This window comes from Teleopsis dalmanni, chromosome 2 (genome assembly GCF_002237135.1).
Source record: "Teleopsis dalmanni isolate 2A chromosome 2, ASM223713v2, whole genome shotgun sequence".
NCBI lineage: Eukaryota > Metazoa > Arthropoda > Insecta > Diptera > Diopsidae > Teleopsis > Teleopsis dalmanni.
The window spans coordinates 65326493-65345948 of NC_051847.1; the positions used below are offsets into that span (position 1 = coordinate 65326493).

General features: G+C 27.9%; 2 protein-coding genes across 2 annotated transcripts; both read left to right on the forward strand.

Annotated features, from left to right (window-relative positions):
- Nucleotides 1-348: 348 nt before the first annotated feature.
- On the forward strand, nucleotides 349-963 carry LOC119674725. Its single transcript, XM_038085881.1, has 2 exons — nucleotides 349-420; nucleotides 478-963. Exons 1-2 carry the CDS (start codon nucleotides 349-351, stop codon nucleotides 961-963), a joined length of 558 nt encoding a protein of 185 aa, XP_037941809.1.
- A 12541-nt stretch (nucleotides 964-13504) lies between these two features.
- LOC119674726 lies at nucleotides 13505-13885 on the forward strand. Its single transcript, XM_038085882.1, has one exon. The coding sequence runs from the start codon at nucleotides 13505-13507 to the stop codon at nucleotides 13883-13885; it is 381 nt and encodes a 126-aa protein (XP_037941810.1).
- The last annotated feature ends 5571 nt before the right edge of the window (nucleotides 13886-19456 follow it).

The following is a 19456-nucleotide window of genomic DNA, read 5'->3' on the forward strand; positions in this document are numbered from 1 at the left end:
AAATTGATTGAGTTTTCATAGACAATTATATTTAATTGTTTTTGCTAAAACATTAAAAAAATATATATGGAAATGTAATAAATAATAATAATTCTTGATGTGAAGATACTTAATAAATTTATATTTCAATGTTATTTGACATTTTGGAAATTATGTTAGGGTGTTCACCGCACACCTCCGCACCTTAGAGCAATCGTCACTGGCTAATAGGTTAATTACATAATTAGAGTAATCAGTTCACAAGCTTTATACAAGAATGAAAATAATAATTTTTTTAATTTAATTCAGTATAATAAAGCAAATTAAAAAATTTAGTTTCAGTGGATAAAAATTTCAATACTGTATGCAATGAGATTTAAAACATTCATAGAACTTTACTTAATTATCCAATATTTAAGTAAAATCATTCATGATGCAAAGGTTAGTAACTGCTTATAAGATTTTTAATCTATAATATAATTTAATATATTTGCACAGGCTGAAATGGAAATAATTTACGATCATTACGAATGCAATGCCACAAGTTCGATTGTAACACATAGTAATTGCTATCTTAGCAAAAACATTAAAAGACGTACGTTCAATTTAGAATTGAAATACATTAAGGATGTTAAAAATTTTTTCTTTGATTTAATTATGGTTATGCCTCGACAGCCAAAAAATTTTGTTTTAATTAATATTAGTAGAGCGAATGGTTGTCAAGTTCTTTCAAATGAAAATCAAATTGTGCTTGTGCAATTAGGCCGTGCTCATTTGGATAAATATAGTAACTTTCCCAAGAAGTGTCCTTTTTTGAAGAATGCGCTCTATTATGTACGCGGATATCGTTATGATATTAGAACAATGCCAGCTTTTTCATTTGAAACAAGTATGATGGTTTGGATTAACTTTTATTCGGATCGCACCAAAATCTGGGAAATGCTGCTAAAAACTCATATTGCAAAAAAGGGACGTCGTAACTAGTAGTGTTTTTTATTAACAAGTATTGAGAGAAAAATTAATATAACGAAGATCAAGATTTACATTTAGATTACTTCAAACAGCGAATGTTATCTTAATCAAAACTACATCTGAATTTTCCAAGTAATACAAAGTTGTATAAAAAGTAGTGTAACACAAATAATTAATTATAATAATTATTATAATAAAATAAATTGTGCTGCTAAAGTAATAAAAAAATTAAGCGAACAAACTGATACTAATAATTATTTATTCAATAAAAAATTTTTGAGGATGAACGCTTAGGTATATCATTTGTTGTGAAATATTTATCTATAACGATCGTCGAAAGAAAATTTTATGTTTAATTTTAACATATTTGACAATAATATATTAAACAGTACTTTCTATTTCTCAAAATTTTTAAATTTAATACAAATTTATACTAAGCCAAAAAAAAATTCATTATATAAATATGCTTATCTGACTAGATCACTTTTTACTCTAAACGAACTTAAGTCTCGTTACATTTTATATTATTATTTATAATCAATATATTTTGTATATTAAATATTTGATCAATATTTGTATCGACTCTTTATAAATGTCCTCCAGCTTATCATATTTATGTTTGCTCTATCATTTTCGACATTAAATAAACATCTAATCCGTGGTCTTAACCTCGCCAACATCAAAATAGTTCGTTATAAGCAATACATTTTTTAAAGTGAGTATTCCAATTGGTTTAAGCGTTGATGCGCTTAATAGAGATTACACATAGCAGACCCTCAGCGCTCATCAAAAATCAAACGGGTACGTCTTACGTCTCATCTTTATCGTTTATCATCGTTCTCGACATAATTATTGAGGCAGTGAATGAAAACTTGCATCACATTAATTGCAGGTTGAACCAAAAATTGAGACATTTGAACTACGCTGATGACGCAGTGCTCATTGCCGGCAGAATTTCCGGTATGTAAGCAAGCATTACGAATCTAAATAATGAATCGAGAAAATTCGGCCTGAACATTAACGTAATGAAGATTAAAACAATGCACATAAATACCAGCAATCAAGATAGTCTATTTGTCAACAATAAGGTCTTAGAGGAAATAAAGAGGTTTGAGTATCTCGACAGTGTTGTTGGTAATGATAAATGTCCTCTATAATGGACATTGTATGGGATATGAAAAGCAAATTGTATATTTACGTATCTTAAGAAAGTACTGTGATCAAGTGCAATAAGTTTCAGGACTAAGATCAATATTTCTAATGTATGCGCCAAAACGACTCTCATATACAGCTGCGAGACATGAGCTATCACCAGAACAAATATTAAGAAAATAAAAACGTTCATAAACAGATGTTTGAGGCACATTATGCGCATTTTGTGACCAGCAACTATCTCAAATTTAAAGCTGTGGAAAAAAACAGAACAACTCGCAGTGGAAGAAGAATTAAAAAAGCGTGAATATCGATAGCTAGGACACATGCTTAAGAGACCAATCAATAATAACCCGATGAATCAGCTCAGATACATAGCGAGAAACAGGATTGAATGGAAAGAATATGTGAAAACAATTTTATAAATAGACTAAGTTTGTGATGCACTCTATATAAATTACAAATATGTCATAATAATAGTTGATTTTAAAATAATCGTTTTTTTATACAAACTTCTTAAATTGCCATGCAAAACTCTTTAAATTAAATTCTCATATACTGACCAAATATGCTTTCAAAGAAATTCGATTGTGACTTGTCGATAAATTCTAAAGCTTATCTGAAATTTGTTTATCTGTCCAGATTGCGACTTCTAATATGTTATGTATGGTATAATACTTCTCCACATTAACGTTGCATTCTTACATTTTAAGTTTCTATGTAGTGTAACCCAGTCTAACTTTTATTACTATAAGTACATTTCTTTTTCTCTAGTTAATAGTGTAATCATTAGTATAACCGGTTTTTTCTATTATGCGTCATTATTGCAGTTGTATTTAATACCTCCCAAATGAATAGTTTGGTTGAGACTATATATACATGCTTTAATTTATTTGGAAGACCTTTTAATTAATTTCATACACTTGTTTTAAACAAGTGGTGAAAAAGACTCAGTCAACCTTATTAGTTTATTGTCAGCTCCGGTTAATCACATCAAAATTTATAATTTAATAGCTAATTACAAAATTACAATAATCAAAACTGAAACCAAGCCACATGCTCTTAAAATTGTGAAAAATTTCATGGTACATTTATATTTCACTAATTACTGATATAAGGTTCAGTAAAATTAAAGTTAAAATATTTTTTTGAAAACGAAAAACTTAAATGGATTAATCACAATGCAATTCAAAGAACGCTTTTTAATTCCAATAGTTCTCTTTTTTATAATCCTTAACTTTTATTCTCATGTAAAGGTTTGTAAACATTTATTAACATAAATCATATAAAGTTTAACATTATCTAAAACCTATTTCGCAGGCAGATATGGAATTAGTAAACGATTATATTCAATGCAATTCCACTAGTTCCATTCTTACTCACGCAGCATGTTCACTTAGCAAAAATTTAAAACGACGCACTTTTAGTATGGAGTTTCGATATATAAAGGATATACATCATTTCTTTTTTGATGTAATTATTGAATTGCCCCGCAAACCGAAAAATTTCGTTTTGATAAACATAAGTCGAGCAAATGGATGTCAATTACTTTCAAATGAAAATCAAATTGCACTGATACAGATGGGACGTGCAAATTTGGACCGATATAGTAATTTTCCAAAAAAATGTCCATTTCTGAAAAATGTGCTTTATTATGTTCGCGGATATCGGTATGATTTGAAATCTATGCCTGCTTTTTCTTTTGAAACGAAAATGGTTGTGTGGATAAATTTTTATTCCGATCGCACTAAAATCTGGCAAGCACTCTTGAAAACACATATCCGAAAAAAAGGAGGAAACCACTAGTTGTATTATTTCTTTTGATTTTATAATATTGATTATATTAGTTACATATATTAGTTTTATATTTTAAATATATCAAAATATCAAATATTTAAATAGAATGAAAATAAATATATGTATAAAGCACAAATAAAAAAACAAATTCAGTAGAATGTCCTGAAAAAATTATTAATTTAAAAAACTAAAAATATGGAATGATCCAATTTTCCAAATGACTCAAATCGACTGATGGAGACTAAGTATAATACTGCTTATTTGTACAAGTCATACTCACAATTTCTTAAGTTTTTATGAATTGACTCACAAACAGAAACTGTTTCTTCTTAGTATATTTGATAGTAATACACTTATATAAAGCTAAAATTTACTAACATTGTACTACAAGAGTGTCAGTATATATCCAGCATAAATCATGTATTGTAACTTCTAGAGTCGTTTAATTTTCGTTATCAGATGTTTTTTATGAAAAGTAGCCCATACAACCTACACTTTTAATTACTAAAAGTAATTTTTTAATAAATACCTTATTCTGTCAACATTCCAATAAATCAAACAAATATTGTCGCTTATCCAGACATTCTCTTGAAAAAAAATTAATATAATGTAAGCATATTGCATCTTCTTTTGGTAAGGATTTATCAATCCACAAATCTATTATACCAGTGACTAGACGTAACTTATTCAAATTAAGTCCACTCAAACATAATTCAGTGGCCTGCCAATATACTAATAAGTATGGAAATCTATTCTATGAAATAAAGCTGAGTCCATCTACAAATAGGTGTAAAGAGAGATTTAAAACTCAAAAAAAAGAAGAAAAAGAAACTAGAGTATTTTATTATGAGACGACGTAAGTCAATTTACTTCATATTATCGGATTATTCGAGTCTTTTCCAAATTGAAATTAACGCGACACATAAGAGAGCTAATATGGTGGAACGATATACGAGATTATATAGCAATGTGTATATAGTATATTATATCGTAGATAACCATGCTATCACTAAATCACCCACAAACTAAGATACGAGATTAAAATCAGTAGCGTTGTAACGTTTATTTCTAAATAATTGCGGGTTACAATGATATTGGAGGGAGTTGAGATAATAAGCTCGCCACATGCGGTATTAGTCTTTTGGAAAATTTAATCACATCTCAAAGGCTTCCAAATCTCTCCTTTTAATGTCTGTTTAGATAGAACATAGCTGAATAAACTAAAAATGACTAACAGATATAACAAATCTACCATACATAGAGAAAACGTTAACCGAAAAGTCTGCACGCACAGACTTTGTAAAATCTGTCAGAATAACAGCATTGAAAAAACGGAATAGTTATTATTATGTCGATGTACGGCTTTCTCTAGACAAAGGGTTACCCTCTTAACCCCTTTTAGTTGGCTTAATAAGAGTGTTAAAGTTTGTAGCGGAAACCAAATGTTTCGATTGAGAGGAAGCGCTGAATCCTTCACCGGCGTCATAATAGAGATTGCGTATATGTAAGTCTCAGTACCATTATTATTGGGATTACCGTATTAATAACTATGTTGAACCCAAAAAAAATATGGTATAAATAGCACACAATATAAATATAAAATATATGAGCATGAAGTGTTCATCATGGTCACTCCACTAACCAAGCAGAATGATTATGTCTGGTGAACAAGTTGCTTACACTATATAGAGCATGAAGTGATCATCATGGTCACTCCACTAACCAAGCAGAATGATTATGTCTGGTGAACAAGTTGCTTATGTCGACTTCATACTGCAAGCTTAAGAATTCTTTAAGTTGAATCTTCTCTAATTTTGGAGCATGAAGTGAACAATATTGTGACTACACTAAACAGGCTAAATGATTGTGTTCTGTGAGCGAATTATGTCGTCTTCACACTACAAACTTAAGAATTCCTACTGAAGGGGTCTAAATCGTCTATTCACTCGCTAAAATTGAAAATGAAAGTCAACTCAAGCAATATGTGCGTTAATGCGAGTGTTTCTACAGTTGTTTTGATATAATATGAATGAACACAAACAGAGAATACAACAATTTTTGATAATAATTCAAGAGAATATTTATTGCTTCTTGCGCCTGAAGGTTGTAAGAGGAAACAACATAATATAGATGTACAACAACAACAACTTCAGATGATTAATCCGTTAAGGAACACCAACTTGTTTAGTGTAAGCAAAGAATCTATAGTACAAAGAAGTGCCACGCTCATACAAACGAAATACCCACTTTATTTTGCTGGTGGATTTATAATAAATCCACCCAACCTCATGCAACAATGTTCGATCGAGTCACAACTGGTATGATGCCCAGTTCAAACCTATATGTGAGTCGAATAAGGCTGAAAATCCCTTCTGTATACGTATTCAATCATACATGCAATGCAATCCTCTGTATTACATTATATGCATGTTTGTATGTTTGTTCGCTGTAAAATGTTCAAGCGATCAAACAGCATTTCAGTGACGAAATCAAAATTGTGTACATTTGATAATTTTTTGAATTTAATAGTATAAAACAAAAACAAAATTACCTGTTTGATATTGTTATGAATTGTAGTGTAAAAACACATTACGAATTTATTTGTCTTAAATCAGATTTTTCCATTCTATGAAGCTTTATTTTTAAATGTTGTCCATGTGCAATGTTTCGGAAGCAATATCGTAATCACCAATTTTAACATTTCAAACCGGTGTAAATAGCATTCATGCGTTTCCTCAAACCAGGAAGCATTATTAGTGGTTTTAATGACTTCTACACATTTTTTCATCATAATTTTTCTTACATTTCTAATATTTTTATTTTTTTTAAAATACTTTTCAAAAACTTTTATATGAATCTTGCAAATATTTTTTAAAATAATTACAAAAAGTCACCAAAAATTCAAACTATTAAGAAGTAGTTCCTTTTGAGGTAAAATATATGCACAAATGTGCAATAAAAACATACATATTAATATACTGCAGACTTAATGTCTCCAATATCACATTTGTACATACATAATGGTTTTTGTAGTGCATCATTTGTTGCAATAAAAAAAATAATAAATTCTATTACTCTTTACTCCTGGAAAGGCCCATTCCAGTACAATAAGATAAAGCAACAAAGTATATCGAAAAATTATTTGAGGGATTTCTTTACCATTCACTTCGCTACTAATCAATGTATATTAATTAAATAGACAAATAAAAACAAGAAAGGCAAAAGAAACAGGCGTATAAAAACAATTGTGGGTTGCAATGAGTTTGAACTGAACATCATACCAGTTGTAACTCGATCGAACATTGTTGCATGAGGTTGGGTGGATTTATTATAAATCCACCAGCAAAATAAAGTGGGTATTTCGTTTGTATGAGCGTGGCACTTCTTTGTACTATAGATTCTTTGGTGTAAGCATTGAGTAAAAATATTATAGAGTCACAATGACTCAATTTTTAAATTTTCAGCAACAGGCACGGGAGGGCGGAGTGAAGATATTTCTTCTTTCTGCGCTGCTGCTAGATCGGCTGCGCTTGTGCTTGTTCTTTCTAAAAATTTTACTATAAATGAATGAAGGACAAAAATGAAAACAAAAAACAGATTTGCTTGTTTACGAAGGCAGGCAGTACAAGAAAAGAGTCAAATTAGTTTTTGGTGTAATTATTTGTTTTTGCAATTAATGCTTGCCACCAGCAAGCAGCACGTAAAAATTGCATGCATTTAATATCACTTCATAATGCAAATAAGACAATCATCCCTACTTGTTTGGAAGTTTACTGACCTACATATATATATGTATTTTATAAACATATGTACTTTTATTTGGAAGAATATGAATATTTTTTCATCTTAACATATTTTAGGAACATTTGAAGCAAATGAAACCAATTTCAATTTTTTTGTTTAATCAGGTATAATAAAATAATTGTATGTAATTGACCGTGTGCGAGTTCGAGTAATTGATGGTAAATTGAGGAAAATTATAAATTATGTCCGTATGGCAGCGAATGTTGGTGTTTACCAGAATTTCGAGTATGGTAAATTAGGTAAATTTGATATTACCATTGGGAACATTTTATAAGATGTATAATAAAAAAATAAATAAATTTGAAAACTTTTAACATAAGTGCATTGCAAAAAAACTCTAAGAAATTTCTGTTTACTTTACCATAATTTACCGAGTTGGTTTATTGGGGCCTGCAGACTTCATCGAATTGAATTGCTGCACTTTATTCTGCTTATATTACTTCGTAAGCAATTCCTTTGGATGGTAGAGAAAGTGAAATCGACTAAGGCATAAATTGTTATATGATCTTATATTAAAAATTTGCCCTAATACAGGCTTAATAGCATTTATTTATAATTTATTTATTACCATAACTACTTACTTTATTTATTTGTTTTGTTCAAAATACATAGTTTAAGTGAATTAATTTTAAGATAGTTATTAATAAACATGTGTTAATAAATATGTATAAAAACGTAAATATTAATATTCATTACGTAGAAACTTTTGCTATTTTTTATGGTTATTCACGGGATATTGATCAATTTATAATTTTTTGTGTTAATATACATTAATATTTTAAACAAAGCAATTTATACATATAAACAATAAAAAATAATGTATCATATATACATATATCTAATAACGGCAAGAACTAACAAATGTGTTCTCTTATTGGTGGTGGTATTCCTCTATTGCTGAGCGTTGTTTGTTGTCGTTTTGTCATTGGGCCTTTTTGTGGTAGGATTTTAGGCAGGTTTAGGAGTATTTTCGGAAAATCTTCTGCAGGTTGTTTCCTTTCTTCTTTTTTACCATTCTATTTTCCAATTATTTATGTGTGATAATATATTTCTTTATCATTTATATGCAAAAAATCTTTTTGTCGATAATACTAATGTATGTATATTAATATAAAAAACTAAAGTTCTTCAAATTCTTGAGGACGAAATAGAGAAATAGAGAAATAGAGAACAAATAATAAAAAAAACTTTGAAATAGTAAAAAAAATAGTAAAAAAATTTCAATTTTCTATATTATTTTTTTTAAACAAAATTTCTTCGTTAACATGGACTAGGCCTCCTGGGGACACCATGTAAAAAAAAACGTGCGATGCATTATACCTCAAAGGTGGTCTGGAAATTAGTACGCAACTAGAAACATGAAAATTGTCACTTCTATTTAATTAACGATAACCTTTCATGTATGTCGATCTAGTAACTATAAATGATTATGCAGTTAATTAAATAAATCTCCATTTCTCGGCAATTATTCGCTTGCAAAAGCTAATAGTCGATACACTTGTACCCCTTGTACTGATGTTCCGTTTATACTTATTCAGTATCTTTTAAGTGCATATATATGTAAAATAGCGTTAACTATTCAAACTGCCATATAAACTGAAGGTTTAATCTTAAATCGATTTCTATATAATTTTATTGTAATACATTTGGCAAAGCTAAATCATACTATTTTTAAAAAATGTTTTATGAATTATTGGTAATTATTTTATATACATATGTATGTGTTCTTATGATTGTACTACTTCCTAAGATTTAATATAAATATTATGTAAATGCGATAAAATTGGAAATCCATAACTAATAACAATTAATTACGAAAACAATTATAACTCTTTCTTCAAATGCCATCATAATGAAAAATTGTTTCAATGCAGCAAATAAAATTTTAATATCTCTTGCCCCCGAAATTACATACAAAAATATCAATGTCCATATATTCATATTTAAACACAAAGCAAGTAGGCATGAATGAATATAAAATAGCAAATAATTCTTTTTACTACTTACATTATAATTCAAGAATGCAATAACAACACCTCAAAGAGCAAAAGGAGAAAAAAACACAAAAAAGAAATATAAAAATTTCTTGAAGCTATGAAGCAGAGAATATTGCAAAATCTTCTTTGGTATGAAGCAAAAACGACTGAAGCGACGTCGGCAGAGATTTGAGTGATTTAGGTACCCAGTAGTAGATACCTAGAACAAAAATTAATTTCTATGGCATTGTGACTCTATAATATTTTTACTCAATGGTGTAAGGTAAGTTAAACCATTGAGTAAAAATATTATAGAGTCACAATGACTCAATTTTTAAATTTTCAGCAACAGGCACGGGAGGGCGGAGTGAAGATATTTCTTCTTTCTGCGCTGCTGCTAGATCGGTCGCGCTTATGCTTGTTCTTTCTTAAAATTTTACTATTGATGACTGAAGGACAAAAATGAAAACAAAAAACAGATTTGCTTGTTACGAATGCAGGCAGTACAAGAAAACAGTCAAATTAGTTTTTGGTGTAATTATTTGTTTTTGCAATGAATGCTTGGCACCAGCAAGCAGTACGTAAAAATTTCATGCATTTAATATCACTTCATAATGCAAATAAGAGAAACATCCCTACTTGTTTGGAAGTTTACTGATCTACATATATATATGTATGTGTATAAATGTATATTTATAAACATATGTACTTTTATTTGGAAGAATATGAATATTTTTTGATCTTATTTTAGGAACATTTGAAGCAAATGCAACCAATTTCAATTTTTTGTTTTAATCAGGTATAATAACAGTTATATGAATGTTATATTAGTATTAACTAAAATAAGATAATTGTATGTAATTGACCGTGTGTGAGTTCGAGTAATTGAAAGTAAATTGAGGAAAATAGTAAATTATGTCCGTATGGCAGTGAATGTTGGTATTTACCAGAATTTCGAGTGTGGTAAATTAGGTAAATTAGGTATTACCATTGGTAACTTTTTATAAGATATATAATAAAAAAATAAATAATTTTGAAAACTTTTAACATAAGTGCAGTGCAAAAAAACCCTAGGAAATTTTAGTTTACTTTACCATAATTTACCGAGTTGGTTTATTGGGGCCTGCAGACTTCATCGAATTGAATTGCTGGGCTTTATTCTGCTTATATTACTTCGTAAGCAATTCCTTTGTATGGTAGAGAAAGTGAAATCGACTAAGGCATAAATTGTTATATGACCTTATATTACAAATTTGCCCTAATACAGGCTTAATAACATTAATTAATTATAATTTATTTATTACCATAACTACTTACTTTATTTATTTATTTTGTTCAACATACATAGTTTAAGTGAATTAATTTTAAGATAGTTATTAATAAACATGTGTTAATAAATATGTATAAATATGTAAATATTAATATTTATTACGTAGAAACTTTCGCTATTTTTTATGGTTATTCACGGGATATTGATCAATTAATTAACAAAGCAGTTTATACATATAAACAATAAAAAATAATGTATCATATATATATCTAATAACGGGAAGAACTAACAAATGTGTTCTCTTATTGGTGGTGGTATTCCTCTATTCCTGAGCGTTGTTTGTTGTCATTTTGTCATTGGGCCTTGTTGTGGTAGGATTTTAGGCAGGTTTAGGAGTATTTTCGGAAAATCTTCTGCAGGTTGTTTTCTTTCTTCTTTGTTACCATTCTATTTTCCAATTATTTATGTGTGATAATATATTTTTTTATCATTTATATGCAAAAAAACTTTTTGTCGATAATACTAATGTATGTATATTAATATAAAAAACTAAAATTCTTCAAATTCTTGAGGACGAAATAGAGAACAAATAATAAAAAAAAAATTTGAAATAGTAAAAAAAATCTCTTTTCTATATTATTTTTCTTAAACAAAATTACTTCGTTAACATGGACTAGGCCTCCTGGGCACACAATGTAAAAAAAACGCGCGATGCATTATACCTTAATGGTGGTCTGGAAATTAGTACGCAACTAGTAACATGAAAATTGTCACTTCTATTTAATTAACGATAACTTTTCATGTATGTCGATCTAGTAACTATAAATGATTATGCAGTTATTTAAATAAATCCCCATTTCTCGGCAATTATTCGCTTGCAAAAGCTAATAGTCGATACACTTGTACCCCTTGTACTGATGTTTCGTTTATATTTATTCAGTATCTTTTAAGTGCATATATATGTAAAATAGCGTTAATTATTCAAACTGCCATATAAACTGAAGGTTTAATCTTAAATCGATTTCTACATAATTTTATTGTAATACATTTGGCAAAGCTAAATCATACTATTTTTAAAAAATGTTTTACGAATTATTGGTAATTATTTTATATACATGTGTTCTTATGATTGTATTACTTCCTAAGATTTAATATAAATATTATGTAAATGCGATAAAATTGAAAATCCATACTTAATAACAATTAATTACGAAAACAATTATAACTCTTTCTTCAAATGCCATCATAATGAAAAATTGTTTCAATGCTGCAAATAAAATTTTGATATCTCTTGCCCCCGAAATTACATACAAAAATATCAATGTCCATATGTTCATATTTAAACACAAAGCAAGTAGGCATGAATGAATATAAAATAGAGAATAATTCTTTTTACTACTTACATTATAATTTAAGAAAGCAATAACAACACCTCAAAGAGCAAAAGGAGAAAAAAACACAAAAAAGAAATATAAAAATTTCTTGAACCTATGAAGCAGAGAATATTGCAAAATCTTCTTTGGTATGAAGCAAAAACGACTGAAGCGACGTCGGCAGAGATTTGAGTGATTTGGGTACCCAATGGTAGATACCTAGAACAAAAATTAATTTCTATGGCATTGTGACTCTATAATATTTTTACTCAATGGTTAAACTTAGATTTATTAAAACCTTTTAAGACTGCAGTTCCCTGTTTTACTGAATGTCTCTACTTCTCTACTTTTGAACTCCAGCTATAGAAACTTCGGTTCATAATTTTTATAGTCATTTAAATGTTCAAAGATGCCAAAAATTATAATAACTTAATTATATTTTAAAAGTAAAAGAATTATGTTCCCTTTTCCATATAATATATAATAAATGCAGAGTTATGTATATCATTTGAGTGTATGCTTATTTGATTATAATATGAAATAAGTTTTAAACTTATCTGTAGTTTAGTGATATACAATTGCTTAACTTTTTTTAATTATTAAAAATACATTAGATCAAATGTACCTAATGTTAAATAATAATTATATTGTAAGTTATCACCATCAACCAATTGTATACAATTGATTTTAAATGATTTTAGCTTAGACTGCAAAAATTTTATTGTTTACCATAGATAATTATTTTAGAATATCATTATAACTGCTGTTCTGTATTGTTAAAAATAACACATTAAAAATCAATTTGCAATTGGTAATATTAAATTCTAAGCTCATTGGCTACTCAATACTCAATACAATTTTTAATTTTTCTCTAATTTTCTAAGCATTAAACATTCAGTACCGCAAAGTAGTTGTTTAAAATGAAAAATTTGCTTATATATCTCAAGATTTTGTTATGCTTATACTTGAGATATGCACTTGCAGCAAAGGTAATAATTTTTTAACTAACTAACTAACCATAAGATTTGTCAATATATATTTAAAAAAAATTTTCATTATAGTCAAATTTTGATATGGCCTTTACCAATTGCACCTGTGCGCCTAATTTTAAGAACGATTATCTCGCTACACTCAACTGTTATTTGAGTAGGAATATCAAAAGGCGAACTTTTTCGATTGAGATGACTTTTAAGAAGGATGTACCCACTTTTTTTCTCAACTTACGTTTCGTTTTACCACAAAAAAATACTGAATTTGTAATACTTAATCTTACGAATATGAATGGTTGTGACCTATTGGGGAACTCCAAACAAACAACTTTGTTGAAAATCGGACGCGAGCATATGGATCGCTTCAGTAATATGCCTAGACATTGTCCGTTTCTTAAAAGTCAAGTTTACTACATACGTGGCTTTCGTGCAGATATGAATTCGTTTCCTGCATTTTCATTCGATTCGGAATTTCATGTGTTTTTCGATTTCATTGTTCAACAACAGACACTCTTCAAAGGCTTCATACTAACCCGTGTTTTCAATAAAAATTTTAAGGGGAAACTTTTCTAAGCCTTAAATTCGTTTGCTTGTTTGTTTGTATTTACTTGGATAAAAAACATTAAAAATATATTAAAAGAAATTCATTTCAATGTATTTCAAATAAATTGAATATTTTATTTTTATTTTAAAATATTTTTGTTTATCGTGTTTGTTTTTTTTTTTTGGTAACCGTATTTCATGTGTTTTTAGGAATACAATTGGCATATAAATTTAATTTTTTTTTTGTTTGGAAGCTGCAAAGTTTTAAATTTAAATATTTTTAAGTGTTTTCTGGCACTGGCAAAACAATTTTAAAAGTTTTGCCTTCTCTGGCGTTAAATAAGAAAATAAATGTGTACAAAATTAAATTGAAGAAGAGAAGTTACTCCTCTGTTTCCAAATTCAAATACTAAGTTTAAATTTAAAATTTACATATGTACACTTTCTGGTTGAATTAAAATGGTTCAAATTTGTATTCTGTTTACTGCATTAAATTACTTAGTTTCATATAAATTTCCTTACTTCAGTATTTACCAAAAGATTTACTCAAAAGAATTTAAGTAAAAACATTTCATGGGAAAAAACTTATTTATTTAAAATTTATTGCATTTTTGTAATATAAAGTTTTATTAGTTAAAAAAACTTTAAAGTAAATCAAGCAAATAGCTTATATGGAAAAAATGAAGTGTTAAAATTTTTTTTTTTTTTGGAAACAGTAAGTAAGGAAAATATACAGAAATACTCAGATATAAAACTATATCTATATATCACAAACACATAGTTTTCGAAGCATATTTTTTTTTATATTTTATAAAAAGTATAAATTTAAAACACTGCTGTATTATCAGTTCGTTTAGTATAGTAAGATAATTGATAATAAATTAAGCATATGTGGTTGCTATACAAACTAAAAACATTCGGTTCTACACATGGGAATCTATGATATAAATCACGAAGAAACATTGTGCGCCTTAGTAAATTATCCAGTTTCATTAGATGACTGAAAAAATATACCCAAAAATTAAAAAAATAATTCGAAGAATATTTATACATATATTTTTAACAATAGATTTAATAAATAATGTTATAATGTTGTATCTTAGAAGCAAAAAAGTAATAGCTTAGAGGCATTGAACTCTTGAAATAAGAAGTATGCATCTAATCTATAGCGAACTTGTAGAGAAACATTTGCATAGAAACATTCGAATATTTCCTAAAATCCCTGATGATGAGTACTTGGCAATACGCGTTGTATGGTTAGCCAAATTTCAATAAATTAACTAAATTTTTGTTCTTGTCTTTTCTTTGCTATTCGAATCCTTCTAACTTTTAAATATTTTTTTTTCGCATCACTCTCGGCAAGAATAAATTAACATTTAAATGAATTTATATATATAACTAGATAATGTAGACTTATTAAATCTACATAAATGTTTCTTATGAACATTATAGCTAATGATGTTGCAATACATATTGATCTTGCTGTATACTATTGTGATAACATCACGCTCGTATGATGACATTTATTTATATATGAAGGTCAACAGTTTTGGAAGTTGATAAGGTATTATATTGCAAGTTATTTTATCTGTTAATTGTCCGCTTTCTTCTAAAATATACCTTTATTCAAAAAATTATACAAAAACCTTTAAATGCAAAATCAATCATCACAACTCCAACAAAAACTATATATGTATAATATTTAACTTTAGTATATATAATCTACAGTTTAGTTAAATGTATTAATTTTGTTTTATAAAATAAATTTAAACTTAAACAATCTTTAGACTATTGTATATAATTCGACAAATATATAACAGCACCTGCAAGTTTTTATACAAAATCTATTTAACATTTTAGAATAGCCTAAAAGAACAAATCTTTTAGAATAGGAAAAAAATATTCGCAACTTTCGAATAAAGACATGTGAAACAACAACAATGCTCTTAAAATTTTCAGAGTTAGGTTTTACTCGTAAAAACTTTTACGTCTCAAGTTATAGTGCAGCCAAATTCAAAATTCAGTCTATCGTGAATGTTCACTGGAAATATGTTTCTTGTATTTAAATTAATTATTTTTTAGGGATTATAATTTTTATGTCATATTGTACACAACACAACAATATTAATATGTCAAAAATAAGCATTTAATATATTTTAAAAGTGATGCAAATTTATTTCAACCTGACTTAATGCTGTTTTTTTTACAACTCTCAAAGAGTTGCAATGCTACACTTTAAATAATAAAACCAACATTTTTATTAGTACCTTTTATTGGTTCTCCCCTTTTTTAAAGCGTGTACTTTGTTTTTTGATTTCTCTATATTTTATTTTCGTAAATCACACTTTGTATTCACAAGTATGAATGTTAGTAAATACCATTTGTTCGATTTTCGTTTAGCAATTCAAATCAATTTCTTCAAGCAGTTATGGTATTTGTTTAATACATTAAGTTATATTCCGATATAGGTAAAAAGGTAATCGTTAGTCGTTTCTAGTATTAGTCTCAGACACGTCGTTACCATCCATTCCATTGACATATTAATAAATTATTATAATATAATTTGTTACTTAAGTTTTGGTCGGAAGTTTGTTATAAAACCTCATGTAAAAATTATATTACTGTTACGAAATAAATTATAATTGTATAGGTCTCTCCTAACTTCGAAGAATTAATACAATAGTCATCGGGTTCACCATTTCTATTTCCTAATAAGCAATATTCTTCTGATATCTTCAATTTTGAACAATGACATATGCTTTTTATTGGTCTGTTATAATTTTTTCTAATCCTTCTTCAAAGATGCGACATTTTTCTTATATAGCTGGGGTTGGAATTTGAGGTTGCCATTGTATAAATACTAATATTTCGCATTAATTAAACTATAAAATTTTGGTTATTATTGTTTTCAATTAAAACAAGTTTTTTTGATCAAATTGGACAGAACAACTATTCCTGCAAAATTTTTATTAAAAAGTTTCAAATTTCAATTTCAAAAATAAACTAAATTTACAGCTTTCAGTTTTTATTTACTTTTTACTATGCAAACGGAACACATTGATTGCAAAAAAAGTTTCAAAGCTGAATGACCTTTTTCAATTACCCTTTTTCAAATATTGGATAACATTTAGCTAATACTGATCCTTTTAGGGAAATGCCATTGCTGCATGTTGAGTGTTAATAAAAAACACCTACGGCTTAACTGCTTTTATGTTATGTTTAAAAGTGACTTTTGAAGATAGAAAGGGTTAAAAAATCGGAAAACAAAAAAAAATTGATATAAAACATACACGGTTGAAATAAAAAAGGATAAGTAGGACTAAAATCTATTTTTGAATTTAATTCATATTTTTTTATAAGTTTTTTATTGGATCTAAATCAAAAATATGATTCTCTTTGAAATTTCCAAAGTTTTGTAATTGGCAGTTGTGTATTATTGACGCAGTTTAAAGTATATGAAGTGGATTTAAAAAAAAACATGAATTTTTAAAAATAAGTATTTGCGGTGTAGTTATCTACTACTAATAATACAGATTTAGAAATAGTGTCAGTCCTTCAGAACGTCATTAAAAGTTTTTGTTCACAAAATACTTTTCCACCATCGGCGAAAGTATTCCTCTAGAAAAACAAGTCGCAAGCCAACTAAACACAGTAAATAGTTGATATGTAATGTTCAATGTTATTCAAAAATCCAGTCACAAATATTGCTCCATGAAAACAATTTTCGTTTTTCAGTCAAATCATGCAGCTGTAGTTTGGTGGTCTTAATGTTCGGTATTACCATAAATGTATAAAACATATTTAAGGAAAACCAAATATATTCTGCATAAACAATGTTTGAGAAGGATCATATTGTATTATAACATATAATATGGGTTATAATTATATTTCTTTATAAGAATTTTAAAGTAGCCATAAATTAAGCCATCTTAAATAGATCAAAGCCGGAGTGAAGAATATTTACTGTTGCACAGTTGCATTTGAGATATATCAGAAACCGCGTTTAGCCATGTCTGATAATGACAGTGTGCCTTAACAAATATTTATATGACTCGCAAAATTGGTATACAGGGTATTGCTCAGGGTATTGGAACAGGAATAAAAGAATCCAGGCCACACAAATCAATTACACTGAGCACAGACACCACAATTTTCCATGCAGTATTTTATGCTATAATAGAGACCGTGGAGATCTAATGCAAAAAAGGATTTAAAAGAGTCAAAACCAAAACTCTTCGACAGTCAATCAGTTCTTAAAGCTCTAAACAGCTACACATTCCTTCCATCAAATGTCCTTATAGAGCGTAGCAAAGCACTCAATCAACTGGCTACCTACAAGCAGGGCTCTCTCATTTGTGTACTCGACTATGATGGACACGAAGACTTTCTTTGGTTGCAATAAAAAAAAAATAAAACATGAGACCAAAAAATGAATCCAACAAAAAATCACAGAATATTAGATAGCATTAACGGCATAAATCACTTCAAAAAATTTTTGAATTTTGACGCAAAAGAGCAAACATTAGTCTAGTCAATCTAAACAAGAAGAGTCCAAAGTCACTCTCTGGCGCACTAAGAGTCACAATACTTTAAAACCAGAATAATATGGATTTTTAATCCTGAATCATATAAAATTTTTAAATAATGAATGGCAATGATTTTTTGCATATTAAAAATAAAATATAAAATTTTTTTTTTTAAAATAATAAGTGCATAAATTTAATTCTTATACAATAAAAATAAAGACATTTAATTGATATATATTATATATACTTATAACCCGCTGCGTATCTTTGAACAAGACTTCGACACGGTTCAAAATTTCTCTACATTGAATTTACAATTGAAATTTAATGAAATTACTTCAAGCGATTGAAAAGCAGATAAACTAGATGGACAGAATACCTCTGGAGCTCATTCTTAACATCTGAAAGTTCTAGATTTACTACTAACGTCATGCAAGCAGTTCTTGTAATGAGCAATACACAAAAGATAAACGATATACACACATTAGTGCACAAGTCAACTCCTTTTTACATAGCAAAAAATATATTATATATTTAAAACACAATCTACTATAGTGGGCTTACAAATAGATCACAGTTGACTAGGTAACTATACCAGAACATCTTTGCTTTAATAATTTTTACTGCAACGTTTAGGAGGATAAAGAAAGTGGTTCTGATCTGCTTTGTCATTTCTGCTTCTTTAAAAAAAATTCTAAATTAAAACTTCTAGATGATTTTAAATCTTTGATAATACGCTAACACTATGAGCTTAAATGAATTCTTTGGATCACAACTATAAACCAAAGACAAACCGACCTTATTGCAGTCACTGTTTTTCAATAAAAAAAAGTTTTCAATAAGTAGACATACTTATATATGGTACTATATATATTAAATATATTAAATACATAAATAAAGCATAGATTATAGCATATATATAGAAAAATCTTTAATACTAAAAGAAACTAAATATTATATAAAAATATTATATATGTATATAAGGGAGGGTTGTTAAAAACCATTTCATTCTACGATATATAAATAAAACATTTCCATTTAATTCTCACTTTTTGAAAATTCTTTAGCATATTTT

What these genes read in the sequence shown, in the direction of transcription:
- LOC119674725 (XM_038085881.1), top strand. Translation starts at nt 349, where the DNA reads ATGAGATTTAAAACATTCATAGAACTTTACTTAATTATCCAATATTTA. An exon ending in AAATCATTCATGATGCAAAG is followed by an intron (nt 421 to 477) that starts GTTAGTAACTGC and finishes ATATTTGCACAG; the next exon opens with GCTGAAATGGAAATAATTTA.
- LOC119674726 (XM_038085882.1), top strand. Translation starts at nt 13,505, where the DNA reads ATGACTTTTAAGAAGGATGTACCCACTTTTTTTCTCAACTTACGTTTC.